At 49.1% G+C, this 25,611-nt stretch overlaps 1 protein-coding gene across 1 annotated transcript; it reads right to left on the bottom strand.

Annotated features, from left to right (window-relative positions):
• Window positions 1–13,937: 13,937 nt before the first annotated feature.
• Window positions 13,938–21,341, bottom strand: PPP1R14A (protein phosphatase 1 regulatory inhibitor subunit 14A). Its single transcript, XM_049900928.1, has 4 exons — window positions 20,913–21,341; window positions 18,633–18,713; window positions 17,476–17,508; window positions 13,938–16,224 (listed from the first exon to the last, which is right to left on the bottom strand). The coding sequence occupies exons 1-4, from the start codon at window positions 21,111–21,113 to the stop codon at window positions 16,087–16,089; spliced, it is 453 nt and encodes a 150-aa protein (XP_049756885.1). The 5' UTR covers window positions 21,114–21,341; the 3' UTR covers window positions 13,938–16,086.
• Between the last annotated feature and the right edge of the window lie 4,270 nt (window positions 21,342–25,611).

Below are 25,611 nucleotides of genomic sequence, written 5' to 3'. Positions count from 1 at the left end.
GATGGGCTTTAACAAAGAGAAGTTTATTCGCTCACAGTCTATTAGGCTAGAAGTCCGAATTCAGGGTGCAGCTCCAGGGGAAGGCTTTCTCTCTGTGTCAGCTCTGAAAGAAGGCCCTGTCATCAATCTTCCCCTGGTCTAGGAGCTTCTCAGAGCGGGGACCTCGAGTCCAAAAGACATACTCTGCTCCCACTTCCGGCACTGCTTCCTTGGTGGTATGAGGTCCCCACTCTCTGATTGCTTCCCTTTTATCTCTTGTAAGATAAAAGGTGATGCAGGCTATACCCCAAGGAAACTCCTTTTACATTGGATCAGGGATGTGATCTGAGTAAGAGTGTTACATCCCACCCTAAACCTCTTTACCATAACTTAATCTTTCCTCATTAACCACAGGCAGGATTTACAATGCATAGGAAAATTACATCAATCACAAAATGGAGGACAACCACACAATACGGGGAATCATGGCCCAACAAAGTTGACACACATTTTGTGGGGACACAATTCAATCCATGACAGATGGGATGCATATAGCCTACTCTTGGCACCTCCCCCCCCCCCCCCGCATCCTGCCACAATCTGTTCCCCACACGCAGCCAAAAGGGTCCTGTGAATACCTGAGTCAGGTCACATCTCTCCCCTGCTCAGAGCCCTCCTGTGATTTCATCTCACTTAAAACTTATTGCCGTCAAGTCGACTCCCAACTCATGGCAACCCTATAGGACAGAGTAGAACTGCTCCATAGGGTTTTCAAGACTGTAAATCTTTAAGGACACTGATTGCCACATCTTTCTCCAAGGAGCTGCTGGTGGGTTAGAACCACTCGCCTTTCAGTTAGCAGCTGAGTGCTTAACTACTGTGCTACTAGGGCTCCTATTAGTGAAAAAAAAAAAAAGCCCCGTTGCCATCGAGTCAATTCCAACTCATAGGGACCCTATAGAACAGAGTAGAACTGCCCCATAGAGTTTCCAAGGAGCAGCTGGTGGATTCAAACTGCTGACCTTTGGTTAGCAGCTGAGTTCTTAACCACTGGGCCACCAGGGCTCCAGACACATGATAGTGTAACCGAATGAGGGTTCTTGTCCTGTCCTATTAGCCAATCAAAATAAGAGAGACACCATACCACCAGTTGTAAGGGAAACAAAGTGGAAATTTATTGTCTGCACAGACAAGGAACAACGTGGGGTCTAGCGACCATAAGGCCACGTGCTCCCTGTCTGAGGGGGTTGGGGAGCTTTTTATTTTCAATGGCATCTGGGGGTTGGATTTGGTGCTCTGAACCCTCCGCCCTTAGCCCTCCCGTGGCCACATTTGTAAGAAGCTGTCCATCCACAGCCAGGACAGCGAGAAGCCAGGCTGCGGTCACCCAGGCACGAGCCGCACACTCAGTCATATCCACTGAGAGTGGCACCAGCTCGTTCGAGCAAACTGGAGCTCCACGAGCTTGGGGCCAGGGGACCACAAAGCCCGGGCGGGCACACTCGGCACTTGGGACTTCGGTATTTTTTTTTCTTGTGGCATTGTTAAATGTGTTTTGGAGGTAAGAAAGTGTGCCCAGGGGTCTAGGCCCCATGTGGTTGGGCAAGCAATAGTCAAGGAGTAAATAAAAAATTCCTGGGAAATTCTTAGAAATCTCTCAGGAGGTATCCCCATGTAACAGACTTGGTTGGTCAGATTAGTCTGGAGACAAGTTGTCTCCTTCCGATTGTCTGGGGTTTTAGTGGTGGTGTCAGTGAGACTCCAGATAGTCTGTTGGACAAAGTCCCTATTGTAATTAATGACACATGGGCCCAGGAGGAGACCCATGGCATGGGGAACCTAGTGGCGTTTTTAGTAGGTGGGGCACCTGGACCGGGACTGCCTCTACATTGTCCTTAGTTCTGGTAGGGGGTGGGGGATGAAGCAGACCCAGTGACAGTGACCTTTTAAGTGGAGAGTGTTTGAGGTGTTTATGACATAATTATCCTGCCATTCTGGGGGCCCCGTTTTTCTTCTAGAGAGGCACAGGAAATAAACAGGCAGGATATAAGGCCACGTATATAGCAACCGGCAAAATTGCCAGGGGATGACAATCGACTGGCACGACTGTCTATCACTTTAAATCTTCTGAAGGCTGAGTTTCTCAGTTCTTACTGTCCTGCCAGTTCTTACTGTTCTGTAGGACTCGTTGGTCGGTGTCGTGAGTAGCAGCCGGCTCGATGCGAGAGTGGTGGATCCACTCGCCCTCTTTGGTGACCTTGATTGCAGCACTGGGGGTTTGTTCTCCCACCGGGTCTGTAGTGCTCCAGGTCTTGACACGGAGAGAGAGACTTCAGGTTGTAGAAGAGTCTGTCACGTCCTGTACCTGTAAAGAGAGTCAAGCACCCCTGCCACAGAACACAAATATTGTTTCCTAGCGAGCTAGCTTTGTGCATGTCTCTAGCCTCCAGGGTATCCTCAGGACCCAGAGTAATGAAGCCCTCCCACAAGTTTCGGACCAGGGGACGCCCATACACACGCTCCAAAACGCTTACCTTCAGTTTGGTTTGAGGTGCAAGCCTAGTCCTGAACAGAGCCAAGGGAAGGGTCTTAGCCCATGCTAACTAGGTCTTCTTGCAAGGTTCGGCCCGATGGGCTTCAATAGTCCAGTTTACCTTTTTCTTGCAATCTCTTTCCGGAACATATTCCTGGTGCTTAGTCCCCTCTTACGCTGCCAAGAAGATCTTGTTGTCTTTTTTTTTTTTTTTAAGTATTGATCTTTAACATTAAGAGGGACCATACAGAGTGACAAGTGGTACAGAGCCAGCTGTTCACAAGACTCTAAAACCTGATCCAGTAGCAGAATAAATCAATATATTTACATTTAGGTTTTTCCTGGAAATCCAGGACAGTCCAGTCTAGTGCCATCTCTCCCTTTTTTCTCTACCTTTTTGTTTTCTCTTCATTTTTCTTGCTTTCTACCCTTTTACTCTTCCAAGCCTCATTAGTTGTTTTTTTCCCTGTCCAGCCCCTATTTTTGCAACTATAAAGGTCTTCTGTAGCTTATGGCAAGCTAAAATCAGTCACTACTACCGGGGTCATGTTCCCCCTGCTTGCTTGGCTTCTAAGTCGGCCCTTTGGTGGCCTTGGGCCAATACTGTATCTTCTTGTCGATGTCCTTTGCAGTGTACAACAGCCAGAGCGGCAGCGAGTGACATCGCCTCAAAGAGTTGTAAAATCTGTTGGCCATGTCTGATTTCTTTACTGATCCAATTTAAAAGCTCTCCTTGCTTCCACAAAGTCCCATATACATGTAAACTGACAACATGTACTCCAAATCTATATAAATGGTCACTCGCTTGGACTTGGCCAGCTGCGAGGCCTGGATCACCGCAACCAGCTCAGCTTTTTGGCCTGAGCTTCCATTTGGGAGAGCGTTTGCCTCGAAAACCTCTGTGTGGCTGGTAACTGCGTAGCCCATGCTCCTTTGGCTACCCTCAGCGAAGCTACTCCCACCTCTGAAGATCTCTAAACTGGCATCTCTTAGAGGTTGGTTTTGTGGGTCGCGGTGGACAGAGTCTTTCAGGAACAGAGTGGGAAGGGGGTGGCTGAACCTGGAGCAGCAACAGATTGGGCCAATGCGCTGTGATTACCCACTAGAGAGGTCTGGTATTGAGTTACTCGGTATTCACTCTCTCTCGGGACACTCTGTCAGTGGCCCTCTAGCTCACAACATGCACACTGGTTCTCTCCCAGCCGGGATCAGAGCTGGGCCTTGCTAGGATCCATGGATCTTTTCCTCCTAGGGGTCCTATACCATTTGTGTACTATTGCTGCTGTTGCTGGTAGGGCAACCTGGCACTTCTTGCCTTTGTCTTCTTCTCTGTTGTTGTAGACCTTGAATGCCAACTCAACTAGGTGTTCGATACTTATAGTTACTCTTCCCTCTATTTTGTGAAGTTGGTTCCCAATATCTGGGGCACACTGTCTTATAAAAATATTATTGACCATGTAAGCGTGTTTTGGGTCCTGTGGATCTTGATCAGTATATCGTCTAAAGGCTCTTTAACTCTTTCAAAGAAGGTTGCAGCGTCCTTATCTTTACAATGGTTAATTTCATATACTTTGTTCCAGTCTAAGAGCTTAGGCACTCCACATCTAAGGCCCACTAAAAGACAGTTCCGATATCAGGTGAGCCTACCGTATTCTACTGCGCGATTGTGGTCCCGGTGGGGTCTTAAAGGGGGTAGATGTCGTTTACTGCATCCCTGGGCCATCGACCATCATATTGCCTCTGGGCTTCCTCTCTGGCCTTGTCTAGGACCATCTTCCTCTCTTCAGGGGGTAGGGAGGTGCTTAAGAGAGATTGACAGCCTGCCCAGGTGGGATCAAAAGAGTTAAAGACGGTGGTAAACAGTTCATACAATTTCTTTGGTTTCTGTTGACATCCTGAGGTGTTATTCTTCCAGTTAATCAGGTCTGCTGTACTAAAGGGTACCTGGCCCCTACTCACCACTGGAATTGTTTGGTGGAGCGGATACTGGCTGGGGGCTAGCCCTCCCTCCCTGTTCGCTCTGTTCTGGCTTTGCGGCACCCAGGGCCACGTTTGTTCCTCCACAGGGTGTCTGCCCCTCGTATGGGGCAATGACAAGGGAAAATTCCCAGGACATTTGAACTGCCTTTCCTGGTTAATTCTCCACCCTTCCCCGCCACTACCCCCCCCCGCCCCTCCCACCAGGCACAGGTCCAGGAGGGAGCCACGCACACTGCTGGAGTTGTAAGGGCTGTTCATTACTAACCCTGGTGGCGGCACGGTGGATCTTCTCTTTTTCCCACGATCACAACTGAATTTATCTCAATTCTCTGAAGTTCAGCTTAAGGGTGAACGCTTTGGAATGTTTTTAGGATTATCCCTGTTCCTATACCTACATGCTTGCACGAAAACACACAGACAGAAAAGCAAGGAACACCAGTTTTAAACACATTCAGACAGAAGGATGCCCCCCCAACCTAGAGAAGCACCCACCAGACAGACAGACAAAGAACAACAATGCAAAAAGGATGTCCTCTAAACCAAAAACCAAAACCAGTACTTAACCAAAATCAATGACCATAAATTAAATTACCCATTTTCTGCTATCAGAGAGCAGAGAAAGAGAGAAAGAAAGGGAAAGAGGAAAAGAGTGTTCTGAAAGAAAGATTGTCACGATGGCAGGGCAATCTCTGAGGGACTTAAATACCCTCTCTCAACTACGGATTAACCTCAGGTGATCACAGATGGACAAATATCATCGCCAATGGCAGAGTGGCCTGATACCCTCGGTTTCAGATGGGGTGAGGGACCCTGGCTAGTCTGAGGATGGGTCCCAGGGGCCAGATCCCCACTTCCCTCGTTTTACAACCCTTGGGGTCGGGTCTTAGGACTGTGCTGTTGCCACTCTCTTCTTTCCCTAGCTCCCCGGGGGGACTGTAACCCCCCTCAGGGGAGACTTTAACCCCTCTCAGATGACCAGTGGAACAATCTAGTCCCACATAAAAAAAAAAAGAAAAAATTTTCGTCTTTTTTTCATGCTCAGCCTTAATTCAGAGGACTTTCCCATCCAGTCTCCAGTTTCTGTTTCCCAGCTGAGGTGGGGACCCGGTGGACCTCATCCTGGGGCAGGAATCATGGTGGCCACCCAAAACTCCTTACCGACCAAACGGGGTCGGGGCACTCCTTAAGGGGTCGCGGGTTTCCAGATACTCACCACCCAGGTTTCGGAGTCCGCAAGTCCCAGCGGAGTGGCCAAAATCTGTAACCAAATGAAGGTTCTTGTCCTGTCCTAATTAAAAATAGCCGATCAAAATAAGACAGATGTCACACCACCAGTTGTAAGGAAAACAGAAAGTGGAAATTTATTGTCTGCGCTTACAAGGAGCAACACAGGGTCTAGCGACCATGAAGCCATGTGCTCCCTGTCTGAGGGGGTTGGGGAGCTTTTTATTTCCAATAGCTTATGGGGACTGGGTTTGGTGCCCAGAGCACTCTGCCCTTAGCCCTCCCATGTCTACATTTGGAGGTCTGGATGTTCAATCATGTCAGTAATCTTCAGGACCAAGGACAGACTGAGGACACAGTTGTTCAGGTCCTGAGCATGCACCGAAAACTTGGTTTGCACACGCGCAGGATTCTGGCACCAAATTCAAACTGTGGTTAGGGCTGCATGGTCAGGCCAAACCACAGTTAGAAGCTGTGGCTTGGCGGGCTGCGAGGGAGGCGGGGAACCATGGCGGGGTGGGGAGAAAGTCTTCGCGGAGGCTTCAATAGGTGCTCAGAAATATCTGTGAATGGATGAGTGGATTACTCTTCAGAGTACCTGTACCACAGTCCAGTTCCTCCAGCAGTGCATGGGGTCCCGATTTCCCCACATCTAGGCCTGGTACTTAGCTAGTTCACTCACTATGTAATACCACCCCTTGTATACTTTCTTATTGGCTGGGTGTTTGTTCTGCTTGGTCGATGCCACTGTTATTCCCAACAACACTTGGCATTATCCAGCTTTCTAATTTTTACCAGATTAATAGGTGTTAAATTATATCTCACAGTTGTTTTAATTCGCATCTGTTATGGATCGAATCGTGTCCCCCCAAAAAATATGTTGAAGTTCTAAACTCTGTACCTGTGAATGTGACCTTGTTTGGAAAGAGGGTTTCTGAAAACATTAAGGTCAGTTAAGTTAACATGAGGTCGTACGGGAGTAGGATGGGTCCGATCCCATCTGAGTGATGTCCTTATAAAGGAGAAGACACCAGAGGGAAGACAGCATGTGACACTGCAGCAGCAAGCCAAGAACCACCTAGGGCTTCCAGATGGTGAAAGAGACAAGAAAAAACCTTCCCCTGGATTCTACAGAGAAAATACAGTCCTGACAACACCCTGCATTTAGACTGCTAGCCTAGAACTGAGAGACAATACATTTCTGTTCTTATAAGCCATCCTCTTTGTGGTACTTAGTTACGGCAGCCCTGTTGTTAGGTGCCATCGAGTTGGTGCCAACTAGTAGCAACCCTATGTACAACAAAACACTGCCCAGTCCTGCATCATCCTTACAATTGCTATGCTTGAGCCATTGTTGCAGCTACTGAATCCATCTCATCAAAGGTCTTCCAGCCCTAGAATACTTATACAGCATCTCTCTGTTTACTACTGATTTTGAGCATTTCCTAATGTGCTGCTGAGAGATTTGGGCTTCCTCTTCTCTCAATTTCCTGTTCATGTCCCTTGCCCATTTTTCTATTGGGGTTGCCGTCTTTTTAATGTTGATTTGCAGTAGTTTCACGTAGCTTCTGGCTTTTAATCACTTCAGTTATTCTGCTTATGGTTTGTGTGTTTGAAGTTTTGTCTGTTACCTCTGGCTACATAACAAGGTACTCTAAACTTAGTGGTATAAAACAGCAATCCTTTTTTATTTTGACCTCTCAAGGTTCTTGGGGTGATTGTGCTCAACTGGGGTCTCCTGCCATTACAGCCAGATAGTTTCTAATGTTGGAGTCTCACTCCAGGCTTTCTCAATCACGTTAAAGTTGGCTGTCATCTAGAAGACCTACACAAGGGCTCTCCATGTGCCCTGTCATGTATTGAATTGTGTCCTCCCCAAAATATGTGTCAACTTGGTTAGGCCATGATTCCCAGTATCCTGTGGTTGTCTTCCATTTTGTGATTGTAATTTTATGTTAAAGAGGATTAGGATGGGACTGTAACACTACCCTTACCCATGTCACATCCCGGATCCAAAGTAAAGGGAGTTTCCCTGGGGTGTGGCCTGCACCGCCTTTTGTCTCTCAAGAGATAAAAGGAAAGGGACGCAAGCAGAGAGTGGGGGACCTCTTACCACTAAGAAGGCAGCACCAGGAGCACAGCACGTCCTTTGGACTGAGTCCCTGTGCCTGAGAAGCTCTTTGACCAGGGGAAAATTGAGGACAAGGACCTTCCTCCAGAGCCGACAGAGAGAGAAAGACTTCTCCTGGAGCTGGCGCTCTGAATTTGGACTTTTAGCCTACTGTACTGTGAGAAAATAAATTTCTCTTTGTTAAAGCCATCCACTTGTGGTATTTTTGTTATAGCAGCACTAGATGACTGAGACGTGCCCTGAGGTTCCTCTCAATGTGGCCGTTCGATTCCAAGAACAAGCATCCCAAGAGGACTAGACAGAGGCCTTTAATAACCTAGCCTCAGAAATCACTCAGCACAATTTCCATCTCATCCTATTTGTTAGAAGCGAGTCACTGAGGCTGGTTCACATTAAAGACAAGGAGACTTAGACACCACCTTTTGATGGGAGGGTTGCCAAAGAATTTGTGGACATGTCACAGTGATATTCTCCTCCATTTTCTTTTATTAACGCCAGTCCTACCTTTTATGTTTAGGTCTTTATTTCATCTGGAGTTTATCACTGTATGTGGTGTGAGGTAGGGATCCTTTTTTTTTTTCTTCTTCATATACTAAGCCAATTTTCCCAATGCCAGGTACTGAACAGTTCATCCTCTCTCCGTGGAATGGCAATGCCACTATCATTGTATTATGTCCCTGTATAAAAAAAAAAAAAAAAAAATTTTTTTTTTTTTTTAATAGACCCAGGTCTGTGCATGGGCACTCTGTCCTGATCATTTGGTATGGTTATCTGTTCTTGAACAGTATCACACTGCTTTTATTACTATGGCTTTGCAGTATGCCTTAATATTTGGTAGAGCAAGCCCTTCCCTCTTCCTTTTTAATGTTGACTTAGCTATTTGTACACTATTATTCCTCCATGTAAACATTAGACTAGATTTATCAAGTGTCTCAAAAAATCCATCTGGAATTTTCATTGAGACTGTTTTGAATTTATCAGCTAATTTGGAAAGACTTGACATGTGGATAATATTAAGATATACTATCCAAGGGCAGTCTCCTTTCTTTCACATTATTTCCTATATCATTTATTGACATTTTAATGTTTCTTTCCATCATGATCTTATGCATCCTTGATTAAGTTAATTGTTACATACTTTATTATTTTTCTTTATAGCTTTTGTCGATATTGAGAACATGTTTTAATTGACTATTACTGTATTCTACTCTGTCCTGTAGGGCTGCTATGAGTTGGAATCGACTCAATGGCAGAGGATTTTGGTTACTAATTTTTGGAGGCTGATCTTTTTTTAAATTTTTTGTTGTTGTTGTTGAGAATATACACAGCAGAACATACACCAATTCAACAGTTTCTACATGTACAGTTCAGTGACATTGCTTACATTCAAGTTATGCAACCATTCTTACCCTCCTTTTCCAAATTGTTACTCCCTCATTAGCATAAACTCAATGTCCACTAAGTTTCCTATCTAATCTTTTGTGTTGCTGCTGCCAGTTTGATCCCGTATAGATAGTTCTTAAAAGAGCACAATGCTCAAAGCAGACATTCTTACTAGTTAAGGTAAACTGTTGCTTGGTTTAAGGAAGACTTCAGCGGATATTTTAGTTTTAGATTTAAAGATTATCTCAGGGCAATAGTTTCAGAGGTTCACCCAGGCTCCACGGCTCCAGACGTTCTGGATCCATGAGAATTTGAAATTCTGTTCTACATTTTCCTCCTTTTGATCAGGATTTTTCTATAGAATCTTTGATCGAAATGTTCAGTAATGGTAGCCAGTACCATCTAGTTCTCCTGATCTCATGGCAAGGGGGGCAATTAGCCACACATTCCACCTACTGTGTGCCAGGTGCTGTTCTAGACATTAAGAATATGGTAATGTCTATGGCAAGCAAAGAGTCCCTGGGTGGCACAAAGTTTAAGCACTCCATTATTCCTGATTCCTTCTAATGGAGGCTGATCTTACGTCAACCATTATAAATTCTTCACTAAGAACTTTCCTGCCCTCCTTATTATGGGGGTGGGAAATATTTCTAAAATATTTTAGCCAATTGTGGATACCAATCAATGCAAGTCCAATTCTAATATTTATCATCCTCGTTGGAAAAACCTCTGTCCGATGTTGATTGGAGATGAAGATGGATATTGTGGATTGAACTGTGACCCCCCCAAAATATGCATCAACTTGGGTAGGCTGTGATTTCCAGTATTGTATGGTTGTCCTCCATTTTGTGATTGTAATTTTACGTTAAAGAACATTCGGGTGGGATTGTAACAGTCTTACTAAGGTTACATCCCTGATCCAATGTAAAGGGAGTTACAATGGGGTGTGGCCTGCACCACCTTTTATCTTGCCAGAGATAAAAGGAACGGCAAGTGGTGGGGGGGGCCTCATACCACCAAGAAAGCCACACCAGGAGCAAAGCGCGTCCTTTGGACCCCGGGGTTCCTGCACCGAGAAGCTCCTAGACCATGGGAAGATTGATAACGAGGACCTTCCTCCAGAGCTAACAGAGAGAGACAGCTTTCCCCTGGAGTGGACGCCCTGAATTTGGACTTCTAGCCTACTAGACTGTGAGAGAATAAACTTCTGTTTGTTAAAGCCATCCACGTGTGGTATTTCTGTTATAGCAGCACTAGAGAACTAAGACAATGAGTGAGTGCTTTGCAGTAACTACACGTGAATTCTGCTATTTTGATCAAATGCTAGTTGACCACCCCTGGAGTATAGATTAAACCAACTCACACAGCCACGAGGGGGCACTGTGGCCTGGTGGGTTCCTGTATACGGGAGCGACAATGTGGCCACCAGGGGGCACTGTTATTGGGCAAACACTGTGTATCCAGGAGCTGTTCTAAACCAAAAAGCCAAACACTCCCCTCACTTGCCTTCCAGTGGATTCCGATTCATAGCGACCCTATAGGGCAGAGTAGAACTGTCCCATAGTGTTTCCAAGGCTGTGATTTTTTTGTGTGTGTGCTTTAGATGAAGGTTTACAGAGCAAGTTAGTTTCTCATTAAGCAATTAATACACATTGCTTTGTGACATTGGCTGCCAACCCCACGACATGTCAACACCCTCCCTTCTCTACCAGATTCCCCATTACCAGCTTTCCTGTCCTCTCCTGCCTTCTCATCCTTGCCCCTGGGCTGGTGTGCCCATTTAGTCTCATTTTGTTTTATGAGCCTTGTCTCATCTTTGGCTGAAGGGTGAACCTCAGGAGTGACCTCAGAACTGAGTTAAAAGGAAGTCTGGGACCCATATTCTCAGGGTTTCTCCAGTCTCTGTCAGACCAGTAAGTCTGGTCTTTTTTTGTGAGTTAGAATTTTGTTCTACATTTTTCTCCAGGACCCTCTATTGTGGTCCCTGTCAGAGCAGTCGGTGGTGGTAGCTGGGCACCATCTAGTTGTGCTGGACTCAGTCTGGTGGAGGCCGTGGTAGTTGTGGTCTATTAGTCCTTTGGACAAATCTTTCCCTTGTTTGGTCTTCTTCATTCTCCATTGCTCCAGACAGGATGGAATCAGAGGAGTATCTCAGATAGCCGCTCACAAACTTTTAAGACCCCAGACGTTACTCACCAAAGTAGAATGTAGAACATTTTCTTTATAAACTATGTTGTGCCAGTTGAGCTAGATGTTTCCTGAGACCATGGTTCCCACAGCCTCAGCCCAGAGATTCCGTCCCTCAGGGAGTTTAGATGTGTGTATGGAGCTTTCACGACCTTGCCTTGTTCAAGTTGTGCCAGCATCCCCAACACTGTCTCCAAAGCTGAAATCTTTATGGAAGCAGACTGCCACATCTTTTTCCCTCAGAGCAGCTGGCGGGCACCGGCCTTTGGGTTAGCAGCCGAGTGCTTAACCACTGCACCACCAGGGCTCCTTTTGTTCTAGACGTTAGGAATTATAGTGATATCCATGCAGGCGAGGAGCCCCTGGGTGGTGCACACAGTTAAGCACTCCACTGCTCGTGGAAAGGCTGGTGGTTCAAACCCTCCCAGAGGCACCTCGGAAGACAGGCCTGGCGATCTGCTTCTGAAAGGTCACGGCTTTGAAAACCCTATGGAGCACAGTTCTACTCTGCACACTTGGGAGCGCCATGAGACAGAATCGACTCAACGGCAACAAGCAACGACAAAGGCAGGCAAGGAGCTAATGTCCTCAAGGTAGGAGTGTGTACACAGGCAATTAAAAAAAAAAAACAGTAATTGATAATTTCAGTCTGTAATCAATTCTGTGGAGAAAATAAACCAGGGCAGCAGACAAGGAGTGACTGTGCGTGCTCCTTAGATAAGATGTTCAAAGTGGCCTCTGATCGTAACTCTATATGACAGTGAGGCTTGAGGGGACCTGGGAGAAAGTGCTCCAGGTAGAGAAAACCGGTGCGAGGAAGGAGGAAGGGAGGGGTCCGGTGTGGGTGAGGAGGCCGAGGAGAGGGATGATGGCAGAGAGGGGACAGGGCAGAGTGTAGGGGGGGACTTTGGCTTTTATCCTGAGAGCCAAGGTAAGCCCGCGAAGGGTGGGGGTATGACGGATCTCCAAGATAGACAGTTACATGGAAAAAGCAAGGTGTAGAAAGCTGTTTGTAATGGCTGCCTTGTGGGCCAGGAGGAAATAGACAGGAAATTAATAAGAGCGGTGACCTATGGAGAAAAGAGGAAGAGAGAATGGGTAGGTGGAGACAGTGGGGGGCAGAGTGAGAAAAAAGCGTCATCTGGCTGCTGAGTGGGAACAGAGTGGAGAAGGGAAGGGCCCGCGTGGCCGCAACGCCGGCGTGGCAGGTCAGGCTCTCTGTGCTTTTGGGGGCTTTTCCTTATCAGAAGGTCTGTGATTCTGTGTTCCTGAGGGTATCTTGCTGGTCAGGGATGGTAGCTGCAGGAGCTAACAGTCCATTCTCTCCCCTTGCCCGCCACATATGCTCTGTACATACAGTAAATAACTGAAACTTCTCAACAACCCTAGGAGATAGATACTATTATAATTATCATCGTTTTACTGACGAGGTTAAGTGACTTTGTCAATCACACGGCCAGGAAGTAGGACAGATGGTGTCTGAATTCAGAAGGTTTAACTCCAGAGATCATGCTCTTAACCACTAAGATATACTTCTGTAGTCTGGTTCCCACCTAAGTTGCATTGACCTCTAGATAGAATACCTCAGAGGGCTGTGGGCAGTCACTAACACCTTAGTATGAATTAGTCAACCTCTTCCTGCTGCTGAAGAGTAATAACAGTTATTGCTATGATTTATACAGGCACTGTGGTATAGGAATGAAGTAGATGGGCTCTGGAGATATAATGCCTGGGACTGAAGCCCAACGCCACCACTTCATAGCTGTGTGACCTTGGGCAAGTGATGTCACTAATCTGGGCCTCAGCTTCCTCATCTGTGAAGCTCCCATTTTCCAGAGGAGGAAACTACAAAGAGGCGCAATGTATGGCACACCCAAAATTCAAACTCCTACTGCTTTCAAGGCACAATTGGTCTCTATTTGCCTGGGGCAACAGAGGAAGAAGGAGAATCAGGAATAGGAGGAGGAAATGGAATGTGTGGCTAATTGCGTCCATGAACAACTGCCTCCTCTGCCCTGAGACCAGAAGTGGACGGTGCCAGGCTACCATTACCAAACATTTTGAGTAAAGATTCCATAGAAGAATCCTGACCAAAAGGGGGAAAATGCAGAACAGAATTTAAATTTCTCACGGACTCCTGGAGCCATGAAAGTTAGATGAACTCCTGAAACTATTGCCCTGAGATCATCTTTAAACCTCAAACTAAAAATATCCCCTGAAGTCTTCTTCAAACCAAACAACAGTTTAGCTTAACTAGTCAAACGTTTCTGCCCTGAGCACTTTGCTCTTTTAGGAGCTTTCTCCAAGCCCAAGCCCACTGCTGTGGAGTAGATTCCGGCTCAGAGCATGGGATCAAATTGACAACAGCAACTGGAGAGATTAGATAGGACCCTTAGAGGCAGTGAGCTTTTGTTAATGGAGGAGGAACAACTCAGAGAAGGAGGGTGAGGATGGTTACACAACTCAAAGAATGGAATCAATGTCACTGAGTTGTACAGGTAGAAACGGCTAAGCTGGCATATGTTTTGCTGTGTATACCCCAACAACAACTAAATAAATAAATAAAATGAAAAAAAAAAAGTAGTGAATAATGATAAAAATAGACCCCCCCCCAAAAAAATCCACCATGGGCTGTGAGCACCACCCCACAAAGATGAGGAACCAAGAACAGACTCAGAGGGAAGCAGAAAGAGCTCCCTAGGCCCAAGTGGGGTTTTCTGGGTTATGGGTGTGGCTCCCTCACCCCAGGCTTTGGTTAGTCTGGACCTAGGTGCTGAGAAGCCAGCAGGAGGGAGAGGAAACTCCCCCATACGTTCGCACAGTGGGAAGGGCAGTGGGAGCCTCTGATGTCTGTCTGCAGGGACATTGAGGTCACCTGGAGGGCTGGCTAGGCCCGGGCGCTCCAGGCTGTGCTTCTTCAGGCGCATCTTCTCTTTCTGCCAGGCTGGAGCTCAGACCCCTGGGACCCAGACAGGGCCACTGGGTAGCATGGGGTGGGGATGGGGGTCAGGGTCCCCAACTTCAGTCAGAAGAGGTGAGATGAGAGACGCACTCTGTCCTGGAGGAGACAGCCCACCCCAGCCCTAAATACAGCCGCTGTAGAGCCCACCCACCTCCTTAGTGTATGCGGTTGGGACCACTGGTATAACCAGATCCATTATTAAAATACTGAAATATTTCTACAGTTTTGGGTATAGCCTCTAACCGCTTCTGATGCCTCAATCCTTCCCCTGGGGCCCTCCTGACCTCCCCATGTGCCAGCCTTATAGGATTAATCCCAGCCCATGAAGGCGTGTCCCTGATCCAGCTCTGGGGCCGTTGTTCAACCTGGTTGGTTGATGCCTCTGCCAATATTTGATATCTCCCCTCCTCTGGCCCCATTGTCAACCCATTCTCCCATGAGTTCAGAATCCTCAGATATGATTGAATTGATTGCTATGGATTGAATTGTGTCCCCCAAAAATGTGTGTCAACTTGGCCAGGCCATGGTTTCCAGTATTATGTGATTGCCCACCATTTTGTCATCTGCTGTGATTTTCCTAGGTGTTGTAAATCCGACCTCTGTGATGTTAATGGGGCAGGATTAGAGACAATTACGTTAAGGAGGCAGGACTCAATCTACAAGATTAGGTTGTGTTTTAAACCAATCTCTTTTGAGATACAAAAGAGAAAAGGGAGCAGAGAGACAGAGGGACCTCATACCACCAAGAAAGTAGTGCCAAGAGCAGAGTGCATCTTTTGGACACTGGGTCCCTGCACTGAGAAGCTCCTAGACCAGGGGAAGATTGATGACAAGGACCTTCCCCCAGAGGTGACAAAGACAGAAAGCCTTCCCCTGGAGCTGGCACCCTGAATTTGGACTTCTAGCCTCCGGGACTGTGAGAGAATAAGTTTCTCTTTGTTAAAGCCATCCACTTGACCTATTTCTGTTATAGCAGCACTAGATAACTAGGACAGTCCCCATTTCACTCAAACTCCTCTGCAGCCTTCAAAGCCTTGCCTCCATGTTTCCTTCTTCAGGAAGCCCTCCTGGACTTCTCCACCACACCCAGCCTGGATGACTCCTCCCACCCCTGGACCCCCAAGTGCCTTGGAGGCTTTCTCTAACCCTCTGCACACAGGCCCACCTACCCCGCCAGTAGTGAGCCGGCCAGGAACCATGTTCTGCTATCTTTATGACCCGAGTAGCAGGAATGGGGGTGCCCAGTACATTTCAGGGAGTGGATAATTTGTTTGGTGGCTGTGTTGAGGTGGCATGGGCCATGTTCGCTCGCGTGCATCTCTCCCGGCCCATGGGCCATGCACGGCCGTCATTTCCACAGAAGCCCCAGCACCCCCCATGCTGGGCCCTGCTGGGCCTGGGCCAAGGCTGGGGTGCGGGGTGAGGACAGGATGTGAGTCCCGGGCGTCGGGTCAGCAGGGTCTGTTCTCATGCTCTCTGGAGGAGGAGGAGGAATTCTCCATCTGGCGGGCCAGCCCAGCTGCGGAGGGGCGCAGGGACACGAGGGGACCGGGACGCAGCGCGAGAGAAGGCGGCTGGGCTGGGGCGGGGTGGAGCTGCGGAAGCCCGCGGTGACCAGGGAGAGGAAAAACAGCCACGCGGTGTTACTGTTACACAGCCGTTAAATACATCTCAGAAAGGAGCCGGCGGGGAGGCTGGCGGCGCGGGTCAGGGGGGCGCGGGCCGGGCGCGGTCCTGGCGGGGGCTCAGGCTGCGGCCATCCGAGTCGCCCGAAGGGCTGGGCTGGTGGTGGCCCGGCTGCTTGTGGAGGCCGCGCAGCTTCCCCAGCAGCTCCTGGACGAAGTCCTGAGGACAGGGTGGGGTGCTGAGAAAGTGGTGGGTACCGGCGCCCCCTGCCCCAGCCCAGACCCTCTCACCTGGGCCCCTCCTTCCCCTGCTTCCTGGACAGCGGAGGGGACAGGGCCTAGGCAGGGTAGAGCTAGAGAGACAAGGAGAAGAAAGTAAGGGCAGAGAGGGGAGAGACCAGGGAGAAAGAGACAGAAGAGACAGAAAAAGAGAGACAGAGACAGGGAGGGAGACAGAGAAACAGAGAGGAAGGAGAGAGAGAAGGGAGAGACAGAGGAGAGAGAGACAGGGAAGGAGACAGAGACAGGGAGGCAGACAGAGAGAGACAGAGAGGAAGGAGAGAGAGACAGAAAAAGATGGAGAGAGACAGAGAGGGAGACAGAGAGAGACAAGGAGAGAGAAATAGAAAAAGACAGGGAAAAGAAGAGAGGGACAGGAGGAAGACGGGGGAGGGGGAGAGACAGAAAGGGAAGGAGAGACAGAAAAGGAGGAAAGAGAGAAAGGGAAAGAGACAGAGACAGAGATAGAGAGGGGAGAGACAAATAGAAAAAGTCAGAGAGAGGAAGGAGAAGGAGAGAGACAGGGAGGGAGACAGGAAGAGACAGAGACCCAGAAACAGAGACCAAGACTGACACAGAGACAGAGACAAACAGAGAGGGGGTGCAGACACAGAGGGAGAGACACAGGGACAGAGAAAGGAACGGAGACAGATATCGAGGTTTTTCTCTCATTTTTTTTTTCAAGAGATCACCAGGACAGTCCCCAGAGACAGAGGCCCAAGACAGCCCCAGGGGCAGACAGACATACGTGACGTTTGTCCCTCAGGCCTATAACTGGTCAGAGAAACATGAATATTTTTCCCTTTTAAAGCAGGGAAGGAAGTGGGAGGGGCTGGGCTGCTCTGCTGTGGGGCCGGGAGGATGGGGGGCCCACTAGAGGTGGGAATGGCGCCTGGGATGGCAGAGCAGAGGCTGAGAGAGCCAGAACCCAGCAGGACAGGGCACAGATGGGGGAGTGCCTCAGTATCCCAAGGGAAAGAGACATGGAGTCCCAGTGGCAGATGGAGAGAGAGGAGAGACCAGGGCTGAGAAGGACAAAGGATACCGCTGGAGACAAGAAAGGAGCTGTGAGAGAGACAGGGGGCTCCCCAGGGTTTCCTCTGCCTGTCCCCCCGGGCATGGCCAGCTTCTTCCCTACCTCTCCACAGGACTGCACCCCTCCCACTCAGGGTGCAGACAAGGGAAAACTTACCTCTGTAGGCTTCGAGCAGGACTTCAGGAGTCCCTAAACACCCGCACCCCCCGCAAAAAAAAAAAAAAAAAAAAAACAGTAAATGACTAGCACCACTACCCTCCCAGCCCTTATTCCCAACAAAGCTCCCATACAGCAAGACAAATGGAAGTCAGGCTCCAGGGTGGAACTCCCACCTGGCTTCAAGGAAGGAACACAACCTGAAGCCTTATAGAGCAACTGGGGCAGGGTAAGGAGCCCTGATGGCGCAGTGGGTAAAGCACTCAGCAGCCAACCCCAAGGTCAGCAGTCTGAACCCACCAGCTGCTCCCAGGAGAAAGACATGGCAGCCTACTTCCGTAAAGATTTAAAAAAAAAAAAAAAATTGCCATCAAGTCGATTCCGACTCATTGCGACCCTATAGGACAGGGTAGAACTGCCCCATAGGGTTTCCAAAGAGCAGCTGGTGGATTCAAACTGCTGACCTTTGGTTAGCAGTTGAGCTCTTAACCACTGGGCCATTAAAAAAGATTAACCCACTGCCGTCCAGTCAATTCTGACTCATGGCAACCCTACAAGACAGAGTAGAACTCCCCCGCAGGGTTTCCAAGAAGCGCCTGGCGGATTTGAACTACTGACCTTTTGGTTAGCAGCCATAGCACTTAACCACTATGCTACCAGGATTAGAGCCTTGGAAACTCTAGGCGGCAGTTCTACTCTGTCCTATGGGATGGCTGAGTTGGAACCGACCTGACAGCAATGGGTTGGGTTTACCGGTTTGGGGCAGGGAAAGACGGGAGGCCACACTGGAGCAGCTCTAGATCCAGGGAAGGCTGAGAAGGTCAGGGAGTATTTCCTGCCTGTAGGAGACCAGAGGCTGTAAGAGCAGGGATGATGCTGGGCCCAGATTGCCTAGGCCTGACGCCCCGCTCTGCGCCTTGTGAGCTGTGTGACCCTGGACAGGAGATTTTCCTTATCTGAGCCTCATTTTCCTTATCTGGAAAGTAGAGATAATAGTAACCTTTCTTCACAGGCTTCTGTGGGCGTTAAATGAGTTAATAAGTGTAAAGCAATTGAAACTGCCGGGCACACGGGACATGCTCCATACATGTGTTAATTATTGTGGTTATTTTTGGGGTGCAGGGTGAAGGATTGGGGTCACCCCCTGATCCACCTACCTGGACTTTCCGGCTTCTCTCCTCTTCACTCTCTAATTCCAACAATTCATCAATGTTGACCTCGTCAGGCATCTCTGCTTCCTAAGGCGGGGGGGAGGGCAGATGGTCAGGGTTCTCTTACCCTTCTCCCCCTTTGTCCAGGGCTTTGGAGGAGCCCACGGGCCCCAGGGCCCAGCTGGCCCCTTCTGGACCAATAACGTGGCAGTCAGGGACAGCACCGCCATGGCAAGACATCTGGGTGTTGGGGGAGGGTGACAGATGGATCGACAGAGGTGCAGAGGCCTGTGCCAGCCCAGATGCCTGGGCCCCTGGGCCCCGGGAGCCTGGCGGCTGGCACGGATCTCTCCTCTTGGCCCCAGCTCCTACAGCGGGAAACAGGCCTGGTCAAGTCTTGGAATGCCATATTCTGATATTCTGGAGAGGGGCTGGCTCTGCCCTTTCAAGGAAAAGTCTAAGCGCTAGGTGCAGGGGAGGGGAGCAGGCAGGCTGGAGCTTGATGGGGTGGTCCCCTCCCCCAGGGATCAGGAAGGGAGGGCAAGGCTCCGGCCAGCCGGCCCCTGGGTCCAGAGGGCAACCTGGAGAGCTGGCAGTCCCAGACAATGACCACTGAGACCCCCAGGGTGGGCGGGTGGAAGGAGTTGCAAGCCCGACTTTGAGGCAGTCAAGAGGGGGACTCCCAGTATGGCCTCTTGGGGCAATGATCCAAACGCAGGCTGGCTCAGTACCAGGATGGTTCAGTGCTGCTGCAGCAGACAAAACCCAGCTGTCTGAGCAAAAGATCCCTGAGGCTACAAAGTCTTAACACTGCCCCCCCACCCCAGCCCCAGAAAGTCCTGAGGACTTGGCAGCTCAGGGCTCCTGAGTGCTCTGGGGTTTGGGGACGAAGGTTTAGCACAGGCATAGAGTGTTGACATGTGTGTTACGCGCCCATGTGCATCTCTATGTGAGCCAGAGCCCGAGGCCAGGGGCCTGGGTTTGGCGTGAGGGTGCAGAAGTACATGGCAGTCATGTGGGTAACCGTACGAGGACTTGTGCTCCCATGGTGTGAGGTATGGGGCTCTGTCTCATCATACGTCCATGGCCATCTGAGTGGGACATCATACAGCTGCCACCAACCACTAACAACTCTGTAGGAGCCAAACATGTTTCTGAGAACAGAGGGACCGCGTGTCACTGTCAGAGGTATGGCTTCTACCATGGCCGTGCTGAGTGAAGGAGGACTGTGTGTATCCCGGATGCGTGTACACGGCTATGACCATCCTGTACCTATAATTGTGTCCAGCAGTGCATGTGTGCTGTACGATCTGTGGCTTTAAGTGGCAGATGGAGTATCCCTGTCTGTCTGCAGCCTACCTGTCGATATAGGTAGCTGCAATGTATGCCCTTGTGTGTCCATGGGCCGCAGTGGGCTCTGCCTTTGTATATTTATATGTGTAGAGGGTCAGCGGAAAAGAGATGGATTGACACAGTGGCTGCAACAGTGGGCTCAAACACAGCAATGATTGTGAGAATGGCGCAGGACCAGGCAGTGTTCCATTCTGTTGTGCACAGGGTCGCTATGAATCAGAACCGACTCGATGGCACCTCACAACAACATGTGCCTGTAGCTTGCGTGGCTTTACATCTGTTGTTCCGTGTCTGTGAGTGGCTGCAGCATCTGTCATTGTGTTTGTGTGTACTGGTTGTCTGAGCCTTCGGAAGATCATGGATGGTTGTAATTGAGTCACGCTGGGTTTGAGTATAGTTGTTGGGTTGTGTGTCTGCGTCCAGTGGTAGCATGTGCTAACGTCTGGGGGTGGCTGTGGCCGTGGCATATGTTGGCCTGTGTCTTTGTGAGTCTGTGTACAGCTGTTGCTGCTCCTGAAGTGCCTGTGAGCTGGCTATGGCTTCTGCTCTGGAGAATGTGTGTAGGGTTGCTTCCTTTGCTGTGTGTCCGTGTGGTTGTATCTCCACTGTCACCACGTCTGTCTGGCTTTAAGACATGCCCCCTCCCCCACCCTTTCTCCAGACATGGCCGCTCTGGCTCCTCAATCCTGCCTCCTCAACCCCTGGCCCCTCAGGCGTTTGGACACATCTCTGGGGACCCAAGTGCACGTCCGCAACCGGAGCACCGAGTGTACGCGGTCAGGCCAACGAGTGTGTCCCCTTGTGCGGACGGGGCTGCATGTGCAACAGTGAGCGTGCGCCCAGGGACCCCCAAGAGCGGAAGGTCCCCCGGCCAGGGGTCTGTCGGCCCGCGCCCGCGCCCGCGCCCCCCGCCCCGCGCCCCGCCCGCCTCACCCGGCCGCGGTACAGCTCTTCCAAGCGCCCGTCGATCCACTTCTCCACGTCCAGCCGCCGCTGCAGCTCCCGCCGATCGTACTTGACGGTGACCCGAGCGTGCCGTTTCTGCAGCCCCCCGGGGCTGCCCCCCGGCCCGCGAGCCCGCGATGGAGCCTGAAGCTTGCTCAGCACCCGCTTACCCAGCCGCTGCGCTGCCATCCCGGCTCTGGCCTTCACCCCGCGCCCGAGGGGCCTCTTAGGGGCCGGGGCGGGGCCGGCCGGGGGCGGGGGCTTGAGCTAGCTCGGGGCCGGCCCCGCCCCGACCGCGCCCCGGGCCTCAGTTTCCCCGCCTGCAGCGCGGGACAGGTCGCTGAGCAACTGCGAGCCCGCAGTGGTGCACGTTTCAGGTGGAGGCGGGGTCCGAGAACCCCAGGCCCGGTCCCCGCGTCTGGGGCTCCGGGGGCCTGCATCCCTGCGGGCGGGGTCCCGGGACAGGCTCTTGGGAACCAGCCTGCCCGCGCCCTCTGGCGGCCGCAGGGGTCGGTGCAGCAGTCGCCGCGCCGCCTTCGGTGGAAGGGAAGTTACAGCCGTCCTGCTCTGAACATCAGTTGTTCCTTCTTTCATTCATTCACTCACCCATCCCTTCGTGTATTCACTCATTTATTCACCCACACTATGCAACAAATATTTAGTGAGTGTTTGCTGTTCTAGGCTCTAGGGATTGGCAGTGAACAGAAAGGCTTAGTGCTCGTGGAGCTGATACCCATGTGGTGGAGACAGTGCAGTACCGTATACAGTTCATCAGAACACGGTAAGTGCCGTGCAGAAATCTATCCCAGGACAGGGAAAGCAAGTGAGGCTGCAGTAAACATTTTAGCTAGGATGACCAGGGAAGCTCCACGCCCCATAACAGGCTTGCCACTAATAACTAGGAGCAGCAAAGATGATCCTTTAAAACTTAAATTTGGCTATGTCCCTCCCCTGCTTAACACTGTCCGTAATTAGGCAATAGTTTCTTAGATATTGGAGCCCTGGTGGCACAGTGGTTAAGAGCTACGGCTGCTAACCAAAAGGTCGGCAGCTGGAATCCACCAGCCGCTCCTAGAAACGCTATGGGGCAGTTCTTCTCTGTCCTACAGCACTGCTCTGAGCTGGAATAGACTTGATGGCAATGGGTGGGTATAAGATGGTTATAATTAAAAAACAAAGAACATAGAAAACAAAAAGTGTAGGTGAGTATATGGAAAGTTTGGAACCCTCGCTCATTGCTGGTGGGAATCTAAAATGGTGCGGCCACTTTGGAAAACAGTCTGGCACGTCCTCAAAATGTTAAACATGGAGTTACCATTGTTGTTGTTGTCAGGTGCCATCGAGTCGGTTCCGACTCATAGTGACCCTGTGTACAACAGAGCGAAACACCACCCAGTCCTGTGTCATCCTCACAATCGTTGCTATGCTTGAGCGCTTCATTGCAGCCGCTGTGTCAATCCACCTCATTGAGGGTCTTCCTCTCTTTCACTGACCCTCTGCTTTACCAAGCATGATGTCCTTCTCCAGGGACTGATCCCTCCTGATAACATGTCCAGAGTATGTGAGACAAAATCACGCCATCCTTGCTTCTAAGGAGCATTCTGGCTGTACTTCTTCCAGGACAGATTTCGGTTGTTCTTTTGGCAGTCCATGGTATATTCAATATTCTTCATCAGCACCATAATTCAAAGGGATCAATTCTTTTTTGGTCTTCCTTATTCATTGTCCAGCTCTTGCATGCATATAAATAATTGAAAATACCATGGCTTGGGTCAGGCAAACCTTAGCCCTTGTTATGAGTTGAATCGTGCCCTGCAAAAATGTGTGTCAGCTTGGCCAGGCCATGATTCCCAGTATTGTGTGATGGTCCACCATTTTGTCATCTGATGTGATTTTCCTTTGTGTTGTAAATCCTAACCGGTATGATGTTAATGAGGTGAGATTAGCAGCAGTTATGTTAATGAGTCAGGACTCAATCTACAAGGTTAGGTTGTATCTTGAATCAATTCTGTTTTAATCATCTAGTGCTGCTATAACAGAAATACCACAAGTGGATGGCTTTAACAGAGAGAAATTTATTTTCTCACAGTCTCCTAGGCTAGAAGTCCAAATTCAGGGCGTTGGTTCCAGGAGAAGGCTTTCTCTGTCAGCTTTGGAGGAAGGTCCTTGTCATCAATCTTCCCCTGGACTAGGAGCTTCTCCGAGCAGAAACCCCAGATCCAAAGAATACACTCTGCTTCCAGCACTGCTTTCTTGGTGGTACGAGGTCCGCACTCTCCGCTTGCTTCCCTTTCCTTTTATCTCTTGTAAGATAAAAGGTGGTGCAGGCCACACCCCGGGGAAACTCCCTTTACACTGGATCAGGGATGTGGCCTTAGTAAGGGTGTTACAATCCTACCCTAATCCTCTTTAACATAAAAATTACAACCACAAAATGAAGGACAACCACACAGTACTGAATCATGGACTAACCAAGCTGATACTTACTTTGGGGGGACACAATTCAATCCATGACAAATCTCTTTTAAGATAGAAAAGAAGTGAGCAGAGAGACAGAGAGACTTCCTATCACCAAGAAAGCAGAGCTGGGAGTGGAGCACATCTTTTGGACCCAGCGTCCCTGTGCTGAGAAGCTCCTAGACAAGACGAAGATTGATGACAAGAACCTTCCCCAAGTACCAACAGAGAAAAAGACTTCACCTGGAGTTGTCACCCTAAATTCGAACTTCTAGCCTCCTAGACTGTGAGAGAATAAACCGCTGTTTGTTAAAGCCATCCACTTGTGGTAGTTCTGTTACAGCAGCACTAGAGAACTAGGACAGATAGTACGTAGGTTTCACCACCTCTGAGTTGACTGATGAATACCTGGAGTGCTGGACTGAAGCCTGGAAGGATCAGCTAAGAGAATGCCAGTATGGCAAAAGGATACAACCCTGACCCACACGTTTTCTGATTTTAAACCACATGGTATCCCCTTGTTCTGTTCGAACAACTGTCTCTTGGTCTATGCACATGTTCCCCATGAACACAATGAAGTGTTCTGGAATTCCCATTCTTTACAATGTTATCCATAATTCGCTGCGATCCACAGAGTCGAATGCCTTTGCATAGTCAATAAAACACAGGTAAACATCTTTCTGGTATTCTCTGCTTTCAGCTAAGGGTCATCTGACATCAGCAATGATATCCCTCATTCCACGTCCTCTTCTGAATCTGGCTTTGTTACTGGAGAATGGCCTCGGTTCTTGTCTTCGGTGTAGGAAAGAATTCAAACACTGAGACAAATAGTGCCAAGTGAGCAGAGGGTTATTAGCAAGCAGAGGCTAGGGAGTGTCAAGTGGGCCACTCAGATATAGAGAGAATCTGAGAGCCCCATAGTCTTTTCCTTAGGGTTTTAAACCCTTTTTGTCTCTTATCTGTCTCTGTTAACATTTAAAAGCCAGGACAGGACCCGCCTATGGAGACTATTTCCTTGGCTTAAGGTTTAACTATGTAGGGACCTTCTTATTGAGGAATGTCACCACCCTCTGTCTCTTCCTTTGTAGGGACTATCTTACTGAGGAATGTCACCACCCTCTGTCTCTTCCTTTGTAGGGAATATCTTATTGAGGAATGTCATCACCCCTTGTCTCTTCTTCTCGAGTGTAAGCTCTCCCCCTCCCCCTTACATCTTTACTTCCTGGCAGTTACCTGTCGATACAGTGCTGTGACTGTTTTTTAATGATTTTCAGCAAAATTTTACTTGCATGTGATATTAATGACATTGTTAGATGGTTTCCACATTCTGTTGGATCACCTTTCTTTGGAATGGGCACCAAGGTGGATCTCTTCCAGTCAGCTGGACAGGTAGTTGTCTTCCAAATTTCTTGGCATGGATGAGTGAGTGCTTCCGGCACTGCATCCCTTTGTCGAAAAGTCTCGTTTGGTATTTGGTCAACTCCTGGAGCCTTGTTTTTCACCGATGCCTTCGGTGCAGCTTGGACTTCTTCCTTCAGTGCCATACGTTCTCAATCATGTGCTACTTCCTGAAGTGGCTGGAAGCCAACCAACTCTTTTGGGTACAGTGGCTCTTGGTTTGATGCTTCCTGTGTTGTTCAATATCTTGCCCATATAATCCTTCAGTATTGCAACTGGAGGGTTGATTTTTTCCTTCAGGTCTTTCAGTTTGAGAAATGCTGAGCTTGTTCTTCCTTTTTGGTTTTCTCATTTCAGGTCTTTGCCCATTTCATTATAACACTTTACTTTGTCTTCTCCAGGCTCCCTTTGAAATCTTTTGTTCAACTCTTTTACTTCCTGGTTCCTTCCTCTCACTTTAACTACTCTACGTTCAAGAGCAAGTTTCAGGGTCTCTTCTGACATCCGTTCTGGTCTATTCTTTCTTTTCTGCCTTTTTAATGACCTTTTGGTTTCTTCATGTATGATATCCTTGTGTCTTTCCACAAATTTCCTGGTCTTTGTTCATTAATGTTCAATACATCAAATCTATTCTTGAGGTGGTCTGTAAATTCAAGTGGGATATTCATAAGTTTGTACTTTGGCTCTCCGGGACTTATTCTAATTTCTTCAACTTCAACTTGAACTTGCATATGAGCAATGATGGTCTGTTTCAGGGTTGGCCCCTGGCCTTGTTCTGACTGATATTGAGCTCCTCCATTGTCTCTTTCCACGCATGTAGTTTATATGATTC

This window comes from Elephas maximus, chromosome 11 (genome assembly GCF_024166365.1).
Source record: "Elephas maximus indicus isolate mEleMax1 chromosome 11, mEleMax1 primary haplotype, whole genome shotgun sequence".
In the NCBI taxonomy this organism is placed as follows: Eukaryota; Metazoa; Chordata; class Mammalia; order Proboscidea; family Elephantidae; genus Elephas; species Elephas maximus.
This window is presented reverse-complemented; position numbering and strand designations above follow the sequence as displayed.